Genomic DNA, 26846 nt, shown 5'->3' on the forward strand with positions numbered 1-26846 from the left:
TCGCTGAATCTTGTCGAAATCACGCTGCAAGAGAATTCCAATAACCTCAACCTTTCGGGCCGTTCTGTACGCAATTAGATCGTCGGCGTACGCAATTGCCTTTGTAAGACTACGGAATTGCTTCCGTGGGTAAATGTCTTAGTACAACGTTGGATATACCATCGATACCTGCTGACTTTTTATTTTTTATTGAATTGAAGATGAGTGGAAGCTCAACCTTCATCACTAACAAGGGACTTGGTCCCGTTTGCTCGGCGATTATGGCATTTGCCAAGGAATCGTAGTGAACCGCATGAAACCGCGGTTCTCAGATCGCCAATGTGTCATATCATTACGGAGGTAAAAGTGATTAAGTAGGGCTCTGTTTTCCAGGTCGTGGTTGGGGCGAATGCTAACATTCAACTTGTACACTTGCTGGAAAGCAGCTTCCACCGCCTCCACTTTTTCCTTCGGATCTTCAATTATGTAAAAGTCATCGTCAAAGATGGCTTCCTCTGGATCTATTTGCGCTGTCCTGAGTACGTCTCTGTTCTCTTCAGTTCTTTGGAGTTTAAGACACGGAAGGTCATTATCGTTTTTTTTTCTGAATATCTTGTTGATTTTGGGGAACATACTAGGGTCACTCGATTTAACTGACCGGATCTTGCGGTCCCAGTACTTGTTAATTGATAACCTGTAGTTCTCCTTAATCAACAGATTGACATTTTTTATTGACGACTTCAGTGTCCTAACCTCCAAGTCGTCTGTACAAGTTTTTGAGTCTTGTGCCTACGTAGTGCGTCAATAGTCGCGTTTCTGTAAGCGTCCATTTGGTCCCGTTCTTTGTACTTTGGAATTGTCCTTTCCATTGTTCGTTTTATTGTTTCGTCCATCTATTGTAAGTGTTGGTCAATTTCTGTATTTGTCAGGTTTCTGTTGTTTGGTGGGGCTATTTCACTCGAACGAAGATCTCTACCTAAGGCGTTGGTGAAACGAGGCCAACGCATCTTACTATAATTATAAGAGTGCGTTGCAACGTATTCCTCCAACTCCACGCGTTCGTTTGGAATCTGCATTACAGCAGCCAGTCCGCAGTGATCACTGTCGTACTCGACTGTCTGTAAGCAGTTTCGAGGGTGATTACCCACTTTGTCTGTTACTGTCAGTCTAGTGTCGTACAGCAAAAGATCCAGAAAGGAGCCGCTTCTTGGATACAATGGCTTTTCGGTAGCCAGCAGGTCGACGCCATATTCAGCGCTGTAAAGATTCATCAAATTAAAAAGATGATTACCTCTGAGATTACTATGTTGATTTCCCCAATCTTCATGGTTTGCGTTCAAATCACCGGCCAAGATGAAATAGTTTTCTTCCAAGCTCAGTTTAAGTTCCCTAAAAACAATCTCGAGTTCTGAAGCAAAGTAAGTAACCTGCGGAGCTCCAGCCGCAATCATATACATCCGCTTCCTCTGAGTGAGAGAGATGCATACAACGCAAACTTCTAGCGTCTTGAGCTTTCGCAATTCATTGTTGTATATGACTTTATAATTAATGCCTTTTCGTATAAAGAGAGCGACACCACCCCCTTGAGTGGAGTCGGGCCGGTCTCTTCTTACGATATTGTAATTTTTATGAGTCAATTTGTGTTTGTGGTTTAGCTTAGTTTCGCTAACCATAAACACATCGGGACTGTAGTCTGTCAACAATTGGAACATACTGGCTCTTCGTTCAATCCTAATCAGTGAATTTACATTCACAGCTAGGACTTTATGGCGCGTCTCCGGCAGCGCGCCCATTATGGCCTTAATTGCGCCAGGCCAAGCAACAAAGAGTAGACATGATCTACCCTTTTGCCTTGCTCCTTTATCTGACTTTGCAGTCCTGTTAGTTGACCTTGAATGCTCAACAACAAGGCTACAATGTCAGGCTGCACCTCCGGTGCCTTAGGCACAGGGACCTTTGGGGCAACCGTTGGTGGAGCCTTTCTCGTGTTCCCATTCCCTGACACCATTTGGGCGTAGGAAAATTTGGGATCTGCGAATTTTTGTATCGGAGCCTGTCGAACTGTTCGACTTCTTTCGGCTTTTTGGCTGGCCTGTTTTTTCTTCATTTCTTGGACCTTAGGGCAACCCCTATAGTTAGCCGGGTGACCTTGGTTTCCACAAAGGACACACTTGAGCAGGGTCAAATCCTCAACCCGCTCATTCCCCAGTTTGCATTCTCCTTCTTTGTGGGTTTCTCCGCACCTCACACAACGCAACTGCATATTGCAATTGGCATGGCATGGCCAAACCTCTGGCACTTCGTACATTGCAAAATGTCGTCGTGCCTTTTTAATGTCTCCCAGTGTACAGTTTGATTGTCGAGCGATTCGATTCTCTTGATACTCTCAGAACTGCTTTGGGGCGATAATGTTACGAGGAACATTGGCAGCCTATAACCCCCTCGTCTGAACTTCACGGTAGTGAAAGGCTTGACCCCGATAAAATCGAGATTGTCAATGGCTTTTTGGCGGAGCTCAGCTAAGAGCTCCTCCGGTTCCGTGCAGGAACTTATGCCCTTCAGAAGGACCGTCTTAAATTTCTCACATTTAGGTGTGTAGCTGAAGGCTGTGGCCTCTTTTAGCAACCCTTTTACTAACTTGTATTCGGCCAGTGAGAAGCACTGGACCGAATAATTCTTTTCTTTTTCGCTTAAGAGTTTAATTAAAAAATTGCCCTTAGTGGCCGACTTACATACCTGTTTTATGTCGTCCAGGTCAACTCTATGGGTCCTAATTGGTGGTATTTTTTCTTTCTTTGCCTGTTATTTTTTCTTTCTTTGCCTGTGGTTGTTTCTGTTAATGCTGCTGCTGTTGCTGTTTCTGTTGCTGTTGTTGAATTTGCTGCTGCTGCTTCTGCTGTTCTTGTTGCCTTGTTTGTAGCTGTTGTCTGGCCTTAGCCGAAGTCGATGGGCCCTCGGACATTGGGCTTGTCACTGCTGTCCTGTTGTTTTTGGGAGCGGGCTTGGCTTGTGGCTGTTTTTGCTGCTGTAGTTGTTGTTGCCGTTGTTTTTGCTGCTGTCGTATTATTTGCTGCTGTTGTTTTTGGGCTACCTCTTGCTTTCGGCGCGCCTCTTGTTTCAGCTTTAGCTGACTGAGGAGGGGCTCAATTTCCTCCTTGAGCTTATTTAGGCTTTGCTCGAACTGGCTGATGGCTGCCTGTTTGTCTTGCAGGGCCTGCACACCAGTTTTCTTTCATCTTGGAGGTCCGCCGCTACCTCCAAAGCCTTGTTTGTCTACGGGACTGGCTCTGGCTCCGATAGGATTAAATCCCTATTCGGAGACCTGAAGAGCCCCTCTCCACCTTCGGACATGTACTCTGTTTTCTCAGACTCAGCGTAGTCTGAGAACTCACTTTCAGTGGTAATTCCTCCCTTACCCCTGTCCATGTCTTTTCGCATATCCCGCCGCTTAGCGGAGTTGGCCCTCTCCACCTTATTTGGGCTATGCTTTTTTAACCTCCTCTTTTGGTTAGTTGTTGTCGCCTGGTCAGATGTTGTTGCTTTTGCTTGTGGTACTGTTACAGGCACCACCGTAACATCGCCTGATGCGTTGGCAGAGGTATCTTTCGATACCCCCGCTTTCTTCTCCTTTACCATTTGCTTTTCTTCCCAATCGATGAAATCAATAATTTCTCGATTGTGAAAAAAGCAATAATGTTCCTCGTTGATTCTGCCTGGGACTCGAACCCACGACCCTTCGCTTTGTCTGCAGACGCCACTTTTTTTTCTTTTTTTTTTTCAAATTCATTTTTATTTATTCGATCTTAAACCTATCTTAAACTAGACAAAAATTCATAAAACTAGCCTAATTATCCAGAACTTACAACTAACTTAATGGTCCCATACGGACACTCTAAGTTAAACTATAACACTTAAAACAAATGCCTTTCGGCCCTAAGATCTATTTTACTTCATTTAAATTTCATTTCATTTTTTTATGTATTTATTAGAAAATTTGAACAAAAAACTAATATCAATATGCTTTTTTTTATTTATTTTTACTTACAAACTACTTAAAATAAGGTCTTTTAATAAAACTTAAAACTAATTTAAACTACCTATTCTACCTATAAACTATTTAAAACTAGAACAACCACAGCAGCAAATCTAACTATCTAACATTTTTGTTTTTCATATTTTGTTGTCTTTTTTTATTTATTTATATTTTTTTTTTTAATTTTGGTTTTTTTTTTTGTTTTTTATATTTTTTTTGTATTTTTTTTTCTTGTGCCACCATGCCTATTCTACTTAAAACTAAACCCTAAAACTATAAAACAAGTATGTAAGCCGGCCAAGGCTTGAAACCCCAACCCGACTACCCAATATCAAGTGCCGATTGAAGCCACCAAAACTGGTTCTCCTGCTTCACCCTATCAGATCAGTCCCGTTCGGACACAGCCCTACTGAACCGAAGGAGCTCCGCTTTACCTTGTGCCATGACGTCCCGACTGTACGGGAGTCGCCTATCCACGGTTCTTCGTCTGACGTGGTAGATTAACGGAACTGCCAATCTATCCTGTATCAGACCGCATTTGTCTAAAAAGAGGAATGCCTCTGGTGGAATGAAGCCGCTCAAGCGTGCACTTTCAAAATACTCGTCGTTCGGATAGAACGCCCCGAAAATTAAATTGTTGGTCGAAGACATACCTCTTGGAATGTGACCTCGAACGAGTTTTATCACGAAATTGTCAATTCTGTTGATTCGAGCTCCGTTGTATAGGACCTCGTTGGAAAAGTAATGCACATAAGAAGACTCGGCTGTTCGATATAAGCCGGTACAGCGTCGTAAACACTGCCGCTCGAACACCCGAAACTTCTCCATCTGGGAAGGGGCAACGTTGAACCACACAGGACAACCATACACGATCATTGGCCGTATGAGGGCCATGTAGCAAATAACCTTCACTCCGGGGTCAAGCCGACTGCTAAAAAACAGCCGTTTCGTCAGAGCGAAGGCTCCTCTGGCCCTGGTCAGAGCAGCATTTATATGTCTGTCGAAATATAAATACTGATCTAACCAGATACCGACGTTGAACCACACAGGACAACCATAAACGATCATTGGCCGTATGAGGGCCATGTAGCAAATTACCTTCACTCCGGGGTCAAGCCGACTGCTAAAAAATAGCCGTTTCGTCAGAGCGAAGGCTCCTCTGGCCCTGGTCAGAGCAGCATTTATATGTCTGTCACTACACATTTGCTCGCTAATGGCTGCACGTGAAGATCAACGATGACCATCTTACGCCAATTCTTGCACGTATCCCTAGTGGCCCCAGCCAACGGAGTCCGGAACAGAATTGTCTCCGACTTCTGGACATTTATTTTCAGTTTCCAGTCGTCGCAATATCGCTGAATCTTGTCGAAATCATGCTGCAAGAGAATTCTAATAACCTCAACCTTTCGGGCCGTTCTGTACGCAAATAAAACGTCGGCGTACGCAATTGCCTTTGTTAGACTACCTATCAGTTCGCTGGTGTAAATGCTGAAAAGAATCGGCGAATTCATCGCTCCCTATTGAAGACCATTTTTAATTGGGAATGTTGTGGTAGGAGTTACATTACCACTTTTGACAACAAACGTTCTACCGTTAAGCATATCATAAAGTATATACAACAATGGCTTGCTTATGCCAAGCCTGCTCAGTTTTAGGTAAAGACCCTCTAACCATACGGTGTCAAAGGCCTTTTCCAGATCAACCAGAACAGAGCTTGTGCATTGTTGTTTTGATTTATTCCATTGGATATCAGAAACGAGTTTAGACGCAGCATGAATTGTGTCATGACCCGCCTTGAACCCGAACTGTTTATTCGGAATAATTTTGTTGTCCGCAGGCCACTTAGTCAGAGCCCTATTAATGATCTTTTCGAAAACTTTGCTGATGCTCGGAAGAAGACTTATCGGCCGAAGATTTGACGGGTTGGAGTTGTCCTTTCCCTTTTTCGGGAGAGGATGAATCACAGCGGTCTTCCAATGCACTGGATAATATGCATTATTCAGTGCATTATTGAAGAGCGTGGTGTAAATGTCAATTGCTTCCATCGGTAAATGTCTTAGCACAAAGTTGGATATACCATCGACACCTGCTGACTTTTTATTTTTTATTGAATTGAAGATGAGCCGAAGCTCAACCTTCGTCACTAACAAGGGACTTGGTCCCGTTTGCTCGGCGATTATGGCATTTGCCAAGGAATCGTCATTGAACCGCATGAAACCGCGGTTCTCAGCTCGCCATTGTGTCATATCATTTCGAAGGTAAAAGTGATTAAGTAGGGCTCTGTTTTCCAGGTCGTGGTTGGGGCGAATGCTTACATTCACCTTATACACTTGCTGGAAAGCAGCTCCCACCGCCTCCACTTTTTCCTTCGGATCTTCAATTATGTAAAAGTCATCGTCAAAGATGGCTTCCTCTGGATCTATTTGCGCTGTCATGAGTACGTCTCTGTTTTTTTCGTTTGTTTGGAGTTGCTGCAGACGCCACCTCCACTGGGCTACCGATTTGTTGTTTTAAACAGTGGCAAACTGTCTACTTAACTGCCAAACACTACAAATGCACTTGATTTAATTAAAAATTAACTGCTGAAACACTTGTTATCTCTCTGAAAGTCAAAGAACGACTGACGTGTTCGGACGCCACCTCCACTAGTCTACCGATTAGTTAATAAAAACTGCGGCACAATGCCAACTTAGCAAATGCTCTACACTTTTAAATTTAAATTGCAAATTGAAAAAAGATTAATGTACACTTCTTCACTCGCTGGAAGTCAAATAACGACTGATGCGGACGCCACTTCCACTAGGCTACCGATCTGTTATATAATACAGTGGCAACTAGCCAACTTTAGTTTTAATAAAACTATTGAACTTATTTAACTTTGAAATAAATATAATCACTGGAACTTCTTCACTGTTTGGAAGACAAAGAACGACGGTACGTCGCCTAGACGATCCTCAATAATTTGAGAAATGAGCACTTTGAAATTCCTTGCTCGATGAGGTATACTTTTAGGCGATTTCTATAATTTCCAATTTGCTGAGCGCCTGTGCCTCTTCGGTCGGAAAATTGGAATTTTTCTCCGAAATTCCTGGATTTATCCTGGGATTCCACAATTTCCTCGTAAGTATATAATGAAATATTTGATTCACTCAGATATATAAAAAAAAATGCTGAATGTTCAGTCAACTTGAAATGGTTTTCAAATTTAAGATTTCTACCGGTCTTCACTGCATGTATCAAATGCCCTTGTTGTAGCTTTGAAGGTTTTTCTTGAAAAAAAAAAAACTTTCCCTTCAAACCCCTCAACCTATCCATTTAGTACATTGATACCAGAGAAGATTCAGCAAACTCATTCGAACCGTTCAATCGTGAGATATCGGAATCGAATATTCGATTCTCATTCCCTCACCCTAACGAAAATCTTTTTCTCCCGCTCTCAGACTATACTTTGCGAACGCTTCCCAAAAAAAAAAAACTTGCGACTCGTATAACTCTAAATTTCCCATCATTCTAAAACTCCCCTCCTGTCATTCTGACAGCTTAGTTCGTCGAGAACATTCAAAACAAAAATAAATGTCGACATCGTATCGTCGTCAACATTTAAATTCATTTTAAGTTTTAACTCTTTCGCGCATCTAAACTAGAAAAACACAAAAAAGTGTAATTCGGTTATAGAACACCTCCAAGTGAGTTCCAATGTTCGTATTTTCCTATCGAAAATGTAAACATTGGAATTCATTTGGTCGTGTCCTTGGAACAATAGTGAACCTGCAGGAATGGTTTATACCTTCCTGGAATCCTTGAAGTGTGAGTAAGAACTTTGCATTCACACTTTTTAGTAAAAATCAAAAAACTTAATAGAACACGTGAGTTATAATTTTTTTTTCTATTAAAAATGTTTAAGCATTTTTTCATTAATTTTTTTTGGCTGACTCAGAGTTAATAAAACACTATTAAAATTTATATTTGGCTTTTTATTGTTCGTGGAACCTATGGTTCCATTTTCTTTTTTATTATTATTTGAATATATAAAAATTCATTTGAACACAAAAATAAATATTAAAAATCTAACAATATTTCTTCCTAATTGCGAAATCAATAGAAATCAACGGATTCCAGGTCGCTGAGCATTTTGTCACGAGTTTGTTGCTTGGAATCTTCCTTGATTTCCGTTAGATTGAACCACACTGACCGAACATGAATTCCAATTCATCGGTGGTCAATTTTTAACCACGAAGCTCCAAGGCACCAATGAATTGCTTTCTCATTTGGCTTTCAAAATAGTAAACACTGTTGGCAGATGCTTCTCTGTTAAGGAACTTAATTTGTGGTAATTTTATGGCCAACTGTTGCATATGGTGGTGTATGAGCGAACAGAGCGGCACACCATTTGTGTACAAATGTAACACAACCCAGATACCTTCTCCAGCTTTGGTCACTTCGTTGACGTAATCTTGTCCGAAAATTTTCCACACTGAACCGAAAAGAGCCTTGTCTGCGAATGCTCGCATCTATGCCATTCGTTTGTGACGATATTCCCCGCGAAAACTTTCGTCTTGGGAGTCTCTTTAGATTCGTCCATGTTTCTGTCTTCGATATTTTTCTGCTTACCACCAGTTCGCTTCTCAATGGCTTTCTCGAGCATGGATGGAAGGATACCTTTTGAACGGAAGACATCATTCCATTCGGAATCTTCATTTGGGTCCTGCATTTTTAAACAAATTAACAAAACAACAAATGCGTCATTTGACAGCTAAAATTCTCACCATAGCAATTTAATAAAAACAAAAAAAACTGTCAAAACAAGTTAATGCACCGCATCGAATTGTTGTTGGATTTCACATTTCAAAATGGACGTAATGTCAAAATTACAAATACAACAATGTAAACAAATGGGTGTTGGAGGGTAAAACGTACGAAAGTATCCGGTCCTTATATGGTGTGTCTATGACTCTAACTTTAATCGGTGTTATTCATACTATGGATATTGTTTTTGTTATTCGTGTAAAATCCTACTATACTATGGATAGATTTTCCAACAAGACACGGGTAATATATATGTCGAATAAGTTATAAATAAACAAAAATATGGTCGTAACTAAAATGAACTTTTTACAAGAATTATAATTAATTAATTAATTAATCACTCGCTTCCATAAAATCTAACACAAATTGTTTTTTGATTTTAATTATCCGTCGCTTAGTTAGCTTTTTCTTATTTTGGTAAACAAACTCTAAAGTTCACTTGACCTTTTTTGGCCCCCTGGTTTTTACAGATTTTAAGCTTCTGATTTTATTTGTATGATTTTTCCTCTTGAGCTTTAGACCATATTTTTTGATATTAATTTGTCAGTTAATTAAATTTTTCAAGGTAATTTAAATATTATAAAAATGAATTCGTGCTTAATTTTCTTAAACAACCACAGAAACGAGATAAATATTCATCATATCCTATCTAGCTAATTACCACACATTATGTCATTGGCCTTAAAATTAATTTATTTTCAATAAGAAATCTGTTAGTTGTCAATACTTAAGATTTATTATTTATGTTTTATCTTAAAGTTAATGTTTTTAAGTTTCACGTTTTTATATGTTTATTCTATCGACAAAATAAGTGTTTTTTTATTTTAATATTTTTCAAACGCAGATAAGAAGAAACAATGAAAATTAATAATTACATGTACATATAAATAACTATATGGATTCATTAAAAATCTTTATACATTTATACTTACAAGAATTTTGAATGTAAAATTAGTTAGCAAAACATAACTAAATTCAACCTATTTGAACTATGCCTCCATAAGAAGTGTCATGAACACAACTTTTTAAGGATAAATAAAAGGTAATACATTCCATTATAAAAGGGTATAATAAGCCTTTCCAAGATTTTTAAAACAAAGAACACAATATTTGTATGTTTAAATATAATTTTAAATATTCACACTCTATCGCCTTAACCGATCGGATGATTCTTGCTTACGGATTCGGAGAAAAAATAATCTTATAATTTTGACATTTTATAATTTGAAACATTTTACTGCTTGCTTTGCTTTTGACTTCAATTTCTTTTTCCTTAAAAAGTAATCTCAATAAAAAAAAATGTTTAAAAAAAACTTACAACTCTTTTCCATGCAACACCATTACCATCCCTCTTAAGATTTGCATTCTGAATAAATTTCAACAATCCTTTGTTGTAGCAGAAAATCGGAATCACGCTTCGCAAGAAATTGTATGCGTTATTACTTTTTAAGTAGTTCGTCGCAAAAGTTTTATATTTTGAACGTATGTACATCAAAAATTGGAGATTTGAGTATTCGAACGGTTACGATGATACAAAATTCGTACATTATCATTCCTCTCCGATCGGTTTACTTGATAGGGGTGATTCTTGATTTCAGTTTGCATTTTTTTAACATTGCTGTCTTTTTTGTTCGTATTATCAGATGACAAAAAGTTATATTTTTAACACAGCAAAAATGTCATCTTAAGTTTAGAATAATTTTATTTGTATTTCTTTTTTGAGGAATACAAAATATTTTATTCCTTTATTATATTACTAATTTGGACATTTTTTTTATTAGTTGCATTTACATGGATATTACTTTCTTTACCGCCTTTTCGGTGTGTAGGTATTTGTAAATTGTATTTTTTTGAGTTTTGTATTATAATTAAAAAGTTTAGTTGTTTTAATTTCATATTTTTATAATTTCATTGTGGATGGAAAGTTAAAATTTAGTTGCTTATTTATAAATTCTTTAGGGATTTATTTAAAGTTTGCTAGACAAATATAAAAACAAAATTCAATTAATCATAAAATGTTGGGAAGCAAAAACTCGTTTTTGAAAAATCAAGACGAGTAGTTCTCTTCCTGTCTGGGAAAAAAAAAATAGGTAGTAGTGCTCCTTGGTTTTTAAATGTTTCTATTTGTATGTGTTTTGTATTTGTTATTAATAAAATGCATTTATTTTAACCGCTCTTAAACAAAAGAATGGCCACCTGGCCTAAGTAAAAGTATATAAAATGACGAGTCTCGTGAGTCACATATGAACCAAAATTCCTGCCAACAATACAATGCCATGTGGGGTTGTACTTTTTGTCAAATTCCTTTTTGATGTATGCGGCTATATCCTGCAAAATAATAAAAAACGTATGCATGGTATGTAATGTAAGGTTAATATTAAATACAGTTTAAAAAACAAAAAGCGTGTACACAATTTGTATGAAAAAAAACTGACTGATTTTTAAAAAATTCGCTGAATGTTGAAAACAACATTTTTATAAGATGATATTAGTTTGAAGAAAAATCTGAAATTTTTGAAAGGATACTTGGATCAAAAATCGAATTTTGCAGCTTAGTTTAGCTAGCTTTTTTTTAAGATTTTATTTTTGTAAGAAATATCTATTTTTCTCAAAATTTTACCACATGTCAAAAACTTTATTCTTCGTTGCATACAATTATTTTGGAAGTAGAACATTAGAAAAATATTCCGTATGAAAAATTGTTTATTTGACACACACAAACACAGCAAATTGAAATTTTTTTAAGATTATGACAATTTGGTATCACATTATACAATCTAAAATTTATTGAAATAGCTAGCGTTATTAGTTTGTGAGTTCAACCAAAGTTATTATCGGTAAATTTTTTTCCAAATCGATCCCTTTAATGGTTCTTGAAATAACGAAAACGAACAATGGTATCCTGAAGATAGGTACGTGTTGTTAATCTATAATAAATATCTTAAACTATACAAACAATGGTTGAAAATCTTATTCAAAATTTGTACAGCCAACTAAATAAAAAATCATTATCATTACAAATTATGTTGTGTTTTTTTTAAGAATGTGGGAATTACGAAATAATTCTGAATCAAGAGCAAACTTTGTTACAGTCCAAAAAGGTTCAAGATATTAAAATTTTAGCAGTTAATACAAAGATTAAGCTATGCGCAATAAAAATATATGTATGACCGAGCAGATGAAACCATACTTGAAAGACTATTTCATTATAACCAGTAAAGTCTGCATCATTAAGTGCGTTTTTTGGTATTCCATATATAGTACAGTGAGAAATTGCTAACAAAACGATCCTCAGTAGCCAGATTTTTGTATTTAAAAATTGGTACAACTGAGAGAAGATCTGTCAGAATAATAATTTAAAGAAACACAAATAGAAGAAAGTTTTGTGAAAATCAAATGTTAAAATTAACTTAGCAAAAAAAAACAACTAAAACTAATAATAAAATTTTCACAATTTTCAAGAAGAAATGGTAAGAAAACATCTGGAAATTGCGGTTCTATAAAAAAAAGTTCATTTAACAATTGCATCAAGGAGGAGGTTTATTCGTAGACTACTACATTAACATGTGGTGTTGAAGCGAGCTTGAAGATCGCCTCAATTCATATACTTGAATCGAGTTGAGCTAAATTTGACTCGTTTCCCGTCCAAGATCGGAGTCGAGTCAAAATTTGAGAAGAAAAACCTGTGTGGAGAAGTTAGTTTAACAGATAATGCATTATGGTCTATTTATTTGCATCTTTTTGTACAAAAAATATAATTTTGTTTTAATCAAATTACAAAAAAAAAAATATAAACGGAGTAGATAGCATATTCTTATATGATGCTGAACTAATTAGTTCTTCATTGTTTAACACGAATCAAACTATCTCATTTGCACTTCACACATCGAAACATCATTTGCATTTTAGGAAGTGCTATTATACTTAATCATTTATAAATCTTCTTGTGTGGTGGAAATACCAAAAAGATTTATTTAATCTAAACTGAGATAAGCCTTTGGTGGAAACATAGTAAAACTTAATCATCTTTTCTCTTGCAAAATGAGCCCAGTTAGTCCATTTTTATTAACACAACTAAATAATATCAACAGTAACAGATTGATTTTTTCCAAATGCAACTGGCTACTTCGACAGTACACTGTTTATAAAAATATCGGTAAAACAACAAAAGGCATGAAACATTGCGGCGGTGTTCGAGCGACGTAATTGTTTCGGTTATAGTTCTATCGCCTATCATTTTTTCAAAGCTCTTTTTTGGATCTTGTCCAAAATACTTACACTTGTTTTAGGGGCACCTGCTCAAATGTGCGAGTTATATTTAACTTTTGGACGAATGAAGGCTTTTTAAATAACAGCCAGATTAGAACGTGTGAAAAATAGCTTGCACCGTGCGCCGGAGAAATCCTAAGCACCTAGCAGCATTTTTGACAATATCGCATATGTGATCATTCCATAAGAGGTCATCTGTAATACATATACCGAGTACTGAAAGTTGATTAGTTTCCTGGATGCAAGTGCAAATGAATATGAAAAGCTGAAGGTACTGTCTACAGCGAAACAGTTTAATGGATTAAAAGTGGCAGACAAAGAGATCGTTTATGATTATTAAGAAGAGTCGGAGACAAAACGGAAACCTGGGGAACACCAGCATTTATTTTATGCATTTCAGACTTGAAAACATCCCATACAACTTGTGTTGAAATAGAAACGTAATTTATAATCCAACGAAGAAGGGATTCGTCAATACCAAAAGCACGCATTTTCGATAAGAGCTTGGTGCCAGATCAAATGCCTTTGAAATATCAAGTGCTATAATCTTACTTTTTCCAAAACGATGTAAAATTTGTTTCCATTGTTCGGTGAGATAAACTATGAGATCACCAGTGGACCTATTGCTACGAAAGCCATACTGCTCGTCATTAAAAGCTTCCATTCTTCGAGATATTTCTTAAGCTGATAATTAATTCCATGACTTTGGAAAGAAGGGACGTAAGTGCTATTGGAGGAGAGTTAGAGGGGGAGGATGATTCGCCTTTTTTAATTACAGGCTGTACAAATGCTGTTTTCCATCCGCTCGGAAAGAGACCTGTAGAGTAGGAAAGAAGGAAAAGATTACGCAGTGGTTTTCCAGCGTTAAAGAACGACTCTTTAGAACAATAGGGGGAATACTATCAGTACTCTTGCAACTGTATGAGTGCGAAAGAAGATTTGTCCCATAAAATTGTTTACGCTCTCAGGAACAGGAGGACTCAGGACACTCTCTGGTAGCGTCGAATTAACAGCAAACTGTGCTGCAAGCAAATTGGCTTTATCAATCGAGCTTACATAGGGAATGTCATTGTGGACGACCGTTGGAACCGAGGATGACATGGTGTTTCGTACTTTTTTTTCCAAATGACCGAAATTTGTACTACCTTTTGAACATTGTAGTATTTTTTGCCTTAATTTCTGGTTCAGCAAACATTTGTTTCGTTAAATATGGCCGTTACAAGTCTTTCTAGTTTGTTTGAACTTATTCCGGTTTTGCTAAGTGGGGTTGGCTTTATACCTATTCGGTGTAAAATGTCTCATCCACAAAGAATTAAATTTGTAATCATATCCACGTCACTATGGAGGAAGCATAGTGACCAGTTAAAGTTCCTGAAGAATATATTGAGACCGTCCCAGTTGGCTTTCTCGTTTTGCTAAACGGTTCTCATAAGAGTTTTTTCTTTAACTGTGTTTTTTTTATACATGAGAATTTTGCAGATACGATACAAGGGTCTGATGTGCCTTGAGACGATTATACATTGATTGTGTATTTATTAGGGTCAGAAGTAATAAAAAATCTAGGGTGTTGGCGGATTGACCTGCAACGTCAGGGATTTGAGTTGGCTCATCGACAAGCTGAGTTAATGGATTTAACTCAGCAAAGACATCAACATACCTTCCTTCTAGTGTTGACTGGCCAGAATAGCGAAGCCAAGAACAATTGTGTACATTGAAATTGCCCGTAATGACGATTTCACATTGAGGATAATTGGCAACAATTCTTTGGATGAAGGCGGACAGAGCATCAAATTCGTTGAAAGTTGAACTTCTGTCCAGATTTGGACTTCGATATAAAAAACATGCGTGGATGATGTGCTTGTGTTAGAGCACAAACTATATTGTGGGTGAAGTTGATATGCAACATCATTTCTTACATATATATAAAGCTAATTAATGGTTAAGAAGAATAAAGAAGAATAATGGCACTAAGCTATACCTATTTAGATTAAATTCCAAATGATCGGAATCTTCACCTTCAGCTGTTCTATTTATTTCATTGTGAACATATGCGACACAGAAGTTACTTTTAAGCCCACGGATGTTGCTAAAATCAACTCTGAATTTACGGAGCATTATAATATTCAAAAACTAATAAAACAGTTCGGACAATTAACTATGATGAGAATCTGACAAGCTTTCAATTTATTTATTATTAATATGCCTAAGGACAAATCTGTATAATATTCCGTCCCTTATTAACTAGAAATATTATACATCCGAAACACATAAGTTTAATCGTTGGACCCATTATATAGGTATAATAGAACCGTACACATTGTCTGCAAAGACTAAGGAATACCCGAAGAAGTAACCCACATCAATGGCCCAGAATTCGAAAATCCACAAAGAGCACAACCTCACCTCGAAGTGTTTTGCCTAGTACTAACATGGCAACCACAGTAGCAGGTCTACCTAGACAACGTATAAAATGGACTGTAGAAATGAATCAATCAGTTATAAGGTCCTACTACATTTCAACAAATATTAGAACGGAAATGCATCTCTATAGGGCAAAAATGAGGGAGTTATTCTTGAACTAATTCCCTGACTTATCTACAATAACGGAACAAAATCTCGCAGATAGAAGGAGAGCAATAACATGAAGCAGCTTCTTTCCGTGCAAAAAATCCGGGACATCAAAACAAGCAGCAAACCACATCTCCGTACCTTGGGAAATAACTGAAAATCGAGTTGAGGTTCAATAAAATGAGGCACTACCAGACAACAACAAAACTTTTGAAGGCGGACTCAAGAACGGAGCAGCAACCTATTCGTTTGCGTCTCAGCAAACAGACACCCACGCTGCACCAAGGGAGAACACTATAAATACTGCAGAAATCACAACGATACAGACACAAGCGCAAGTTACCATACAGCTATACCCCTTAGTATCATCGTGGTTCTTTGAAATACAACTCTTAATAAAGTAACACTTAATCGTGTATTTTATACTCCAATCGCAGTTTCTCATTATTTGAATTGCAGATGGAAGAAAGTATTAGTATACCAAGCTAATACTAAGTTATATTTTTGGATCCATAACGAACCATCGTTATTAACTGGGGGCTCAACCGGGATCCTTTGAAAAAAACAAGGATCTTTGCCAACAAACAAACCTCATTGATTTGAGTCAAGTTAAATCTAGCATAGAAGATACGCTTGCGAAGAAAGTCTTTACTTAAAGTGTAGTAAAGCAGTGAAAATTAGTGATAAGTGCAAAAATTAATTATGTATTTAAAAAAATTAATGAGTAAACGAGCTTGTGGAGAAAAAGACTTCGAGCTTAAAGGAATAACAAATAAAAATTATAATAAAATAGCGACAACTATGGAACTTGCAGCACTGCGTGCTGAAATCCAAGCCTTAGTACAAACTAAAAATAATCTAAATGAAGAAAACCTACAGTTACAAGGAAGTAACGAACAGTTCATACAAACGCAATCCGAAAAGGATAATTACTGGAAAAATATAACAGATACATTAAATTCAGAATTAGAAAGCCTACGCTTGTCACAACAAGGTGCTTTCAAAGCTGTCACCACCACACAAATATTAAAACCTGTAAAATCTGAATATAAAGATCCAAAAGAAGTGAGTTCGGGACCTTTTAAAAATACACCAGTATTTAGTGGAAATACTGAGCATGGAGGAAATACGTTACAGATGTTATGGAACCACTTGAAAACATCCAGAACTCAAATACTTATTATGAAGCCCTCATGTTGATTAAAACAAAAATACAAGGTGAAGCAGCAAATGTACTAGTGAATCAAAATACAATAAATAATTTTGAAGCTATAATAAATCGCCTGGACTATACTTACGCAGATAGCAGACCTCTTTACGTTCTAATGAACGAACTTAAAAATATAAAACAAGGAAGGTAAACATTATCAGAACTTTATGATAAAATAAACTACGCTCTAAATTTGGTGCTATCCAAAAAAGAAGAAAAACGTGTCCAAGAACAAATGGCCAACGAAGAAGCGATTCGTACCTTCTCAACGAATATAAATTCGTCATTCATAAAAATAACTTTATATTCCAATCCAAGTACTTTGGAAAGAGCATATGCAATAGCAATCACAATACAACATGACAACATGGCAGAAATAAATACTGACCAGTCATCACCTAGGCCACACCCCGTTCAACATCTCAAGTAAATCTCGAACGAAGACAACCACAATCACATAACAATTTCCAACATATACCAGAAAAAAACCGATATAAACCAAATATACAAGCACAAGTGCAGAACTATGTGAACCCACAACATCCAAACGCAATGGAAACCGATACATCAGCTTTCAGACAGAAGAATCCTTTTAAGCAACAGAAGAACTATAACAACAACTTCCAAAGATATAATTCACCAAGACAACAACAATATGATCCACCAGGCAATGCATTGAAACGAGAAAGAGAAGTCTCCGATCGCAACAGAAAATTTCAACGAGTGAATCAACTAGAAACAGGCAGAATGGAAGATGAGTTGGTAAGCAATAAATCTAAGCAATACGATCAAAATTATAGGTCTGAGTGTACTTTTTAAGACGAATAAAGGGTTTACCATGTCTTGTAAGAAAATGTCGTACTACAGGTAAATCCGTAGATATTTTAGTGGATTCGGGTGCCACAAATAATTATATTAGTAACAAATGTGAAATTGGTATTAGAGTAGAAATTGAACCTTTAAGAACAAAAACTCTTCACGGTATGTCAATTATTAGATACAAAAAGAAAATGAACATTTTTGGCTACGAGATAGATTTCTATGAAATTGATGAATAAGTTGATTTTGATTTAATTTTGGGAGAACAAGGTCTTAGATTAATAAAAGGTAAAATAGATCTTTTTGAATATAAATTATTTTATGAGGAAAAATTACCTCAAACAATCCATTTTACAAACGATTCAGATTATTATAAATATGAAATAGAGCAATTAATGAATAAGAATAATAATATTCGTGAAACACTTCCTTTCACAACCACAATTGAAGCGACTATTCGCACAAATAATGAAGAACCGATTTGGACTAAACAATATCCATATCCGTTCGCTGACAATGAATTTGTCAATAAAGAGGTAGAAAACTGACTGAAGGATGGGATTATACAACCAAGTAAATCTCCATATAATTCACCTATTTGGACTGTTCCCAAGAAAGGTATCGATGAACAAGGGAGGCCTAAACGGCGAATGGTAATTGATTTTCAGAAACTGAATTTACATACAATTACAGATAGATACCCAATTCCTGACGTGAACATGACTATCCAAAACTTAGGTAAAGCAAAAATATTCTCCACTATAGATCTTGAATCCGGTTTTCACCAGATTAAAATAAAAGAGTCTGATAGAGAAAAAACAGCATTCGCTGTTAATGGGGCTAAATATGAATTCTTACGAATCGGTCTCAAAAATGCTCCAAGTATATTTCAAAGATGTGTTGACGATATACTAAGGGAATATATTGGCAAATTTGCGTACATCTACATAGACGATGTGTTAATATACTCTTCCACACCTGAAGAACATAGGGAACATATTCGCACTATAATAAACGCCTTGCATAATGCAAATATGAAAATATCACAAGAGAAATCTCATTTCTTCAAAGATTCAGTGGAATATCTGGGACATGTGATTAAAAGTAATCGAGTGACGGTGGATCCCGCCAAGATCGCAACTATGAGCGAGTATCCAGTACCAACCACACAACCACAGAATTACGATCATTCCTCGGGCTAGCTAGCTACTAAAGAAAATTCATACAGAATTTCGCCCAAATAGCCAAACCCCTGACGGCTCATTTAAAAGGAGACAATGGTATGGTAAAAAAGAATTAAAGCCAGAAAGTAAAATTAAATATAGAAAATGATAAATTAGCCTTAAAAGCAATACAAATATTAAAAAATAAATTAATGGAACAGGTAGAACTCTTCCAACCAGATTTAAATAAGCCTTTCGAGCTTACAACTGACGCAAGTAATTTTGCAATAGGAGCCGTACTTTCACAAGAAAGACACCCAATAACTTGTATTTCCCGTACTCTTAATGAGACAGAACAAGCATATTCGACTAACGAAAAAGAACTTTTAGCCATAATATGGGCATTACAAAAATTAAGGAATCACCTATACGGTATAGCTGATTTAACTATATATACTGACCATCAGTCATTAATCTTTGCGATATCTGAAAAGAATCCATATGCAAAACTTAAGAGATGGAAAAATCTCATAAAAGAATACGGTGCCAAATTAATGTATAAACCAGGCCACCAAAATGTTGTAGCCGACGCTTTGTCACGTACCCAACAATTAAACATGAACACAAAAATCGAAGACTCTGTACATTCATTTGATAACTCACCATTTAAAATACTTAAATGCGTGCCAAACCCTTTAAATTCATTTCATAACCAAATAATCATGAAACCCATTTTAACTAACGACCAAAGTACAGTCACGGAAAATATCCATAAAGACCATGTACGCCACACGATCTCTTATAAAGATATCAAGTTCGCCATTTCAGAACTGAAAAAGATTTTAAGTCCAACACGTACAAATGCGATAAAAATCGACGAACAAAGCTTTAAACACTTTGAAAATTATAAAATTTTAATCGCAAGAAACTTGCTACAAGATATAACCGACGTAGATGAAAAAATTCGAATTTCTATCGAAACACATAACCGTGCCCATCGAAACGCGATAAACAATGCAGAAGAAATATTAAAAATCTATTTTTGGCCTAACCTCAGACAAACTTGCAAAGAGATCACTAACACATGCAGAATATGCCATACAACAAAGTATGAGCGACATCCGGTTAAACAAGAATTAAAACCAACACCAATGCCCACATTTGCTGGAAAGATGGTACATATGGATATATTCAAGTAATAATATCAGTTTTACACTAAAATAAAACCGATATTATTTGCCGCAAAACTCACAGCGTCGTTTTTTTTAAATTTAATTATTACCAATTCTGTTGTAATATCTGAAGCATAGACGGAGCTGCTGTAGATGTCAAACTCACCAGCAGCGCCATCGCGGCCATTTCCTCATAGTGTCTTCACCAGCAAGGAACTTGCTCCGACGCTGTGTGTTTTGCGGCAAATAATATCGGTTTTATTTTAGTGTAAAACTGACATGTTATTAACCTACCGAAACACACAGCTTCGTTGTTGAAGACCTGTCTGTTATCTGCTGGTGTTTACCAACAACGCTATGATTAATATTTTTTTTTTTATAAATAATTCAATTAATGACAAATGAAGAAATTCATTTTTAATTACTATAACTTAAATGTCTCCGTGACTATCATATAACATAACTTAACATTTTATAATTATATTGGCTTAAAGTTTTTAAAAAGAAAAGTTGAACTTAGGTGAGTATTTGAACTTATCTCTCTGCAGTAATGCTCCCGTAACGTATTCTCAGCACTCCAGTTTCCTCTTGATAAAATTTCATCTAATTGTTGGTTCTCTAGCCAACCCAATGAAGCAACCGCTGCTCTGAAACTTCCTGGAGGAGCACTGTAGTATACGAAATCCCTTATGACAGCTTGCAACCGTAAACATTGTACGTACACTAATGTGGATGTGACAATTATTCGACGATTACTTGGGGAGCCCAGTCGAAGTCCCACCGCCGAACAATCATCATTAAATCCATATATTATACTACCAATACTTACTTTATTTTATTATACTTATTTTTATTTATAAGTCTGAACATTTTAAACGCAACGTTCACATATTGGCAGCTCGATATAAGTTTTTTCAGGAAAAAACGGGGGAAGGCCAAAGCTATGCAGATTGGGTAACTGAGCTACGTGGCTTATCCCGCAATTGTAAGTATATCTGTTCCAAACCAGAATGCAAGCGAGAATTTGTTGATGAACTGCTGCGGGATACCATAATCATCAATACTCCCCACGATGCTGTCCGTACGGCATCTCTCCAAAAGCCAAACCCTACTCTGGAAGATGTACTTTTGATAGCAGAATCTTATGAAGCCACGAAAAACACCGTGTCCTTAAAAATGTAAAAGGGCAAAGTACTCAACAGCAAGAAATTTTTCGTATAGACGCAAATTAAATGCGTAAAAATCGTCCGATGAGTGAAAGTAGAGGTAAAAGTAGCGGTCAAATAACGGAGCCAGTTAAATCGTGTCCGCGGTGTGGGGTAAGCCACAATAGAGACAGTTGTAAATTTCGTAATGCGGACTGTTATAGTTGCAACGGTACTGGTCATATCGCCTCAGTTTGTTTAACGGGTAGTAGAAATAAAAAAAGAAACAAGCATTCTTATCGTGGGAATCGCTGTCGCAATAGACAGTCTGTTAACGGGTCGAAAAAAAACGGAAAATATGGAGTCAATTGACAGTCACATGATGGATTTTATTAACGTTTTAGATTTAGACAAACAAAGTGAAACGGCACACGATACGAATATTTTGCAAAGTCAGCCAGTCCGAAAGGGAATAAAATGATTTTAAAACTTAAAATAATGATCGGTTTATGGATTTCTTAGTGGATACTGGGGCTTCGTGCTCCATGGTTAGCAGAGAGCAATTTAAAGTTGCAATGTAACCAGCTGCAGCCGGCAGGCATTGTTCTTAAGGCGTATGGTGACATTACAGTGCCCGTGCTTGGAAAAGCATTCGTTAATGTGGAATACGACTCGATTAAAATGGGGCTACCTCTCATTGTGACCAAAGAAGCAACTGCTGCTATGGAACTTCCTGGAGGAGCACCAACGCCCGCATCTTTTAAGATAGTGCGAATCCAGCTTCCAATTACTATTCTTGATGCCGGCTTTACCGGTCCATGAATACTTATGAACAAGCTATCTAAGTTACCCTGGAGAGCCCTCCTAGCTTGAGAGAGTCTATTCAACTGTTTTATCCAAAAACAGGACAGACATTCTTATTTTCATGGCAAATTAACTAAAAACTAGACTATCTGTGTCTGGCTGAATCAGTTCTAGATCCGAATGAGGGATGCAAAATTATATTGCCATCATTCTCTATGTAGTGTGAGGTCATGAACTCTTCTAACTGACGCTAAAAGTAGAATGGAAGCTTTTCGCCTCGAGGCCTCAAATAAGTTTTCGTTTTTAAACTCATTCTCCGCTAACCAATTAAACAAGCACCTTGGATCCCATATGGGTGGTTTCTCGGAAGGTGGTTGAGAAGAACAGATAGCTCTTAAAATACGCCGTACAAAAAAGTCGTTTGTTAACGCTGGATCACAAAAGGTTGGAATCGCAGACTTGTGCACAAGGATAGTACTGGAAGCAAATTTATCCTTTAGGTAGAGATTGGCCAAATATCTCGCTAAGCTAGAACCCTTAGAAGATCTAGGATTGATTCCAACTTATTCGCACCAAAGAAGCCATCTCTTGATAGCAGGAGAACAGATTTTAAGTGTAGAATTTCTCCATCCTTTACTCAATAAATTCTTTTCTTCGGCAGACCAATCTACTTCCTTCCGCAGGTTTTGAATTACAAAGGGGGCGCTCTTCTTTTTAAGCAAAGAGATCTATCTCTAAGATTCCCCACTTTTTGAAAACTACTGCACTTGCTTAGGGTAGAAGATGCCATTCCGGCGTCTGACGACCTCTTGACAATCTGTCGGCTGTTCCGTTGTATCTTCCCGGAAGATAAAATGCGGATCCATTTTTTCTGATCTTTCGACCACTGACCAGATAAGACTGTTTTATTCAGATGAGCACCCTATCCTGTATCTGAAGCATCCATTGCCAAAAAATGTGTCACTTCTTTTTTGTGTATTAACTCGTCCTTCGTTAATGCTTGGAGCCACCAATCTATCTCTTTCAGAGCCCTCCGAGGGATGATGAGTTTTTGTCTCGGACGTTTTGTTGTGCTGCCTTGAAAAAATCTGAAGGTAACGAGAATGGAGTCGACTATTGGGTACTACAAAACTGGCGAAATTTAATGTCCCAGGATTTGCTGTAGCCGATGCAGATTGCAACACTTTAAATTTGACATTACCTGAAGAGAAGATAGAATCTTCTCCACTGTTTTGACTGGCAGGAACATAATGTTTTTGAAAGTGTTCCAAGTAATTCCAAGATACTCCAATTCTTGACTTTGAATAAGGACTGATTTTTTGAAATTTATCTCCCAGCCAAGTTCATCTGGAATTCGAACGGTTTCCGCAACCTGTGTTTCTAGTTTGGAGGGGTCCTGATTTACTAAAAGGAAGTCGTCCAAATAAACTAACACTCGCATACCTCTTTTGCGTAGGATCTCGGCGATCCAGCAAGTTAGTGCTGAAAACACTCTTGGAGCCGAAGCAAGGCCGAACGGCAGACAAGTCAGTTGAAGGAGCTTTTCCTTCTCCATTAATCTCTGCATCCAATTTCTTGGTTGCAAAAACTCTGGAATCGCAGAGTGAGAAATTAGTTTGAATGTTTTTACATTCACGTAACAATTTAGGGCTCGCAAGTCGAAAATCAGACGAAGACCTCCATCCGACTTCCTTATTAAGAACATTTTTGAAAGGAAACTTGGTCCAACTTCCGAAGGGGGTTCTAAGATTTTTAGTTTTTTGATATCTCTAATCTGCAAGTCCATTTTGTCTGAAAATTCTGTTGCAAACTTGAACCGAGTAGCTCGGGTTTTTTGCAAAACGGGATTCTTGTTTCTGAAATAGTCTTTAAAATAAAAGAGTTTGCTCCCAAATCCTTTCAGCTTTCTTGGTAAACTTGCAACTGACCCCCTCTGAAAGTTGAACCTGAATCATTTGTTGTCTCTGTCGTGTTCTTTGGAACGAAAGGAAGAATTAAACTTTATGCCTTGTCCCTTATTGAGTTGTTTACTTTCGGGTCTTTATGATTATACTTGTAATGCTTTCGAGAACCCACTCTACTATCAACTGCGTTTCTTCTACTCTGGATGTGGACTAGCTTTGGAGTAAAAGTACATAACTCATCGTTCACTTTTAGTTCCACAAAACCCGGGGTTGCAGCTGATTGTATAGCTTCAGAATACCTGACGCTCCTCCAAGTAGGCAAACCAAAGTGCTGCAATTGCACTATCTCTTTCAGTTTTTCTTTTTTAGCTGGCTGAACTAAATTAGAATCGCATTCCGTATGCAACTCACCCAGGTCTAAAGTTCTCCGTGAACTTTCTGGATTATATAAGAAGGAGGAGGTACTCGGCTGGTTGGGTGTCATAATGTCCTGTGGTAAAAGCATACTTACATACTGCGAAAGCTGACAAACCCGGTCCGTTAGATCATTTACCCGTTGATCCATAGAAGAAACGTGTTTGGACATGTTTTTCTTTCTTTTATTTGGAGCAGGTGAAGCGACGCCATCACTTTCGGAAGAAGACGGTGACGATTCCGACGGGTCGCTTCTTTTTCTCGAATGCTCGTCATCACTAATTTTATCTTTAGCTTCGCTCATAATAAATGATAATTCAAACTTGAAAATACTTTTAAAAATTTGCACTGATCCTCAGCACGACCGTGCAGTTATCGAGTACACAGCGCTATGAGGAAATGGCCGCGATAGCGCAGCTGGTGAGTTTGACATCTACAGCAGCTCCGTCTATGCTTCAGATATTACAACAAATTGGTAAGATTGGTAATAATTAAAGGCGAGTACACATCAGCTTCTTCAACAACGACGCTGTGTGTTTCGGTAGGTAAATAATACTAAATAAAAGCCGTTTTCATTATAATACTAAAAAAGAGGCTGGGATGCGACCCACACTGATAACTTCCCATCCCGTCTGTCGATTTGTCTTGCTTAAAAGTTTGTCTATATGTAGTTTTACCAACTTTGCGCACTATTTTTTGTAGATTTTATTTTTTATGAAAAAACGGACTGTTGGATTTTTATATAAAAATTACTGAATATTGAAAACAATATTTTCTCTGAAATAAAATAAGTTTGAAGCCAATATTTAAAATTTTTGAAACTGTCAATTCGATTTTTCTCATAATTTGTCTTAATGTTGAAAACAATATTTCTTATAAGAAAAAATTAGTTAGAACCTATTATCTCAAAGTTTTTAAAAGATATTTGCGTCGAAAATCATTTTTTACAAACTTTTATACATTTTTTTCAGGTTTTTATTTTTTGTAAAAAAACTGTCACTGTTTAATTTTTTTTTCGGTTTTTAATTTTTTGTACAAAAACTGTCAAATCGTTTTTTTTTTCAAACTTTATCTGAATGTTGACAACAAGATGTTTTGAAAGATAAAAGTAAATTAAAGCCAATATCTCAAAGTTTTGAAAATATATTTGAGTCGAAAATCAATGTTTACCAACTTTTATACATTTTTTTTTCAGGTTTTTATTTTTTGTAAAAAAACTGTAAATTAGATTTTTCTCAAAAATTGTCTTAATATTGAAAACAATATTTCTTATAAGAAAAAATTAGTTAGAACCTATTATCTCAAAGTTTTGAAAAGATATTTGAGTCGAAAATCAATTTTTACAAACTTTTATACATTTTTTTGTAGGTTTTTATTTTTTGTAAAAAAAACTGTCAATTCGATTTTTCTCAACATTTTTTAAAATATTGAAAACATTATTTCTTATAAGATAAAATAAGCTTGAAGCCTAAATTTCAAGTTTTTGGAAAGATATTTGAATCCATATTCAATTTTTACGAACTTTGAGTAATGTTTTTTTTAGATTTTTATTTTTTATAAAAAAAAACTGTCAATTCGATTTTTCTCAAAATTTTATCATATGTCAAAAACATTATTCTTCGTAGCACAAAATTGTTTTAGAAATGAAATCATATTTCAGCCGTAAAATATTGCAGGTGACAAATTTTTTTTCTCAGTTTTATTGATTTATAAAAAAAACCGTTATATTGATTTTTTTCAAAAAATATACCTGTTTGGTATCACGTTACAATATATTATATAAAATTTAATTCAAGTCTCTAGCGTTTTTGGTTCGTAAGATATTGAGGGTTAACCAAAATTTACACCTTTTTTTCAAACTGCTATGGTAAAAAAACCACCCACGCAATTTTGTTGAGAGCCCTTTCTGCATCTTTCTGCCTTATTATCTGTATAACAAAATTTATTTGAAGTCGATATCTCTTCTGGTTCTTGAGCTATGGACTACGAAAAAAACGTCGCGAACGTACGGACGTACAAACGTACGTACACACGCACGCACAGACATCTTTCTAAAAATCTTTTATTTCGACTCTAGGGGCCTTGAAACGTCGAGAAATGTCAAAATTTTCAATTTGACAAATCATACCCATTACAGCAGTTTTCATTATAGTAGAGGAGCTCAGGATGCTAAATCGGGATTTACTCGAGCGTCAAAGAGACCTATTGGATTGCGAAGCTTAGATGATAAGAACAAAAAAATGTTATATCATATATACACTTTCATCGGTGGGGGGAGCGGCTATAAGTTTTCAAAAATGTAAAAAAAAAACAGTTGCATGGACATACTCGAGCGCGTCAGATATTAATAGCATCCATGTTCTACGTATTTTTGAAAATATACGTATGTTAATCTGACCGTTTCCATGATGGGGGTGGTCGTACGTAAGGGTTGAAAACGGTAAAAAACAAAATTTAACCGAGCGCGTCAGATTTTCAAAGGGGATGTTAAGTGAACCTAAAAGAACGCTCTAATGTAATAATCTGACGATTTGGATGTGACCCAAACTCGCGGCCATTA

The 26846-nt window shown here is 36.5% G+C and overlaps 1 protein-coding gene and 1 pseudogene across 2 annotated transcripts in view; both read right to left on the reverse strand.

Moving 5' to 3' along the window:
- Nucleotides 1-7053: 7053 nt before the first annotated feature.
- On the reverse strand, nucleotides 7054-10353 carry LOC129944604 (viral IAP-associated factor homolog; annotated as a pseudogene).
- A 149-nt stretch (nucleotides 10354-10502) lies between these two features.
- LOC129944606 (dynein light chain 1, cytoplasmic) overlaps nucleotides 10503-26846 on the reverse strand; it is an 82173-nt gene continuing 65829 nt past the window's right edge. For both annotated transcript variants that reach the window (XM_056054148.1, XM_056054149.1), the window contains exon 3: nucleotides 10503-11146. In XM_056054148.1, the coding sequence (XP_055910123.1) occupies nucleotides 10985-11146 (162 nt within the window). In that variant the 3' untranslated portion in view covers nucleotides 10503-10984. The remainder of the gene's footprint in view (nucleotides 11147-26846) is intronic.

Source organism: Eupeodes corollae, chromosome 2 (genome assembly GCF_945859685.1).
Source record: "Eupeodes corollae chromosome 2, idEupCoro1.1, whole genome shotgun sequence".
Classification (NCBI taxonomy): Eukaryota; Metazoa; Arthropoda; class Insecta; order Diptera; family Syrphidae; genus Eupeodes; species Eupeodes corollae.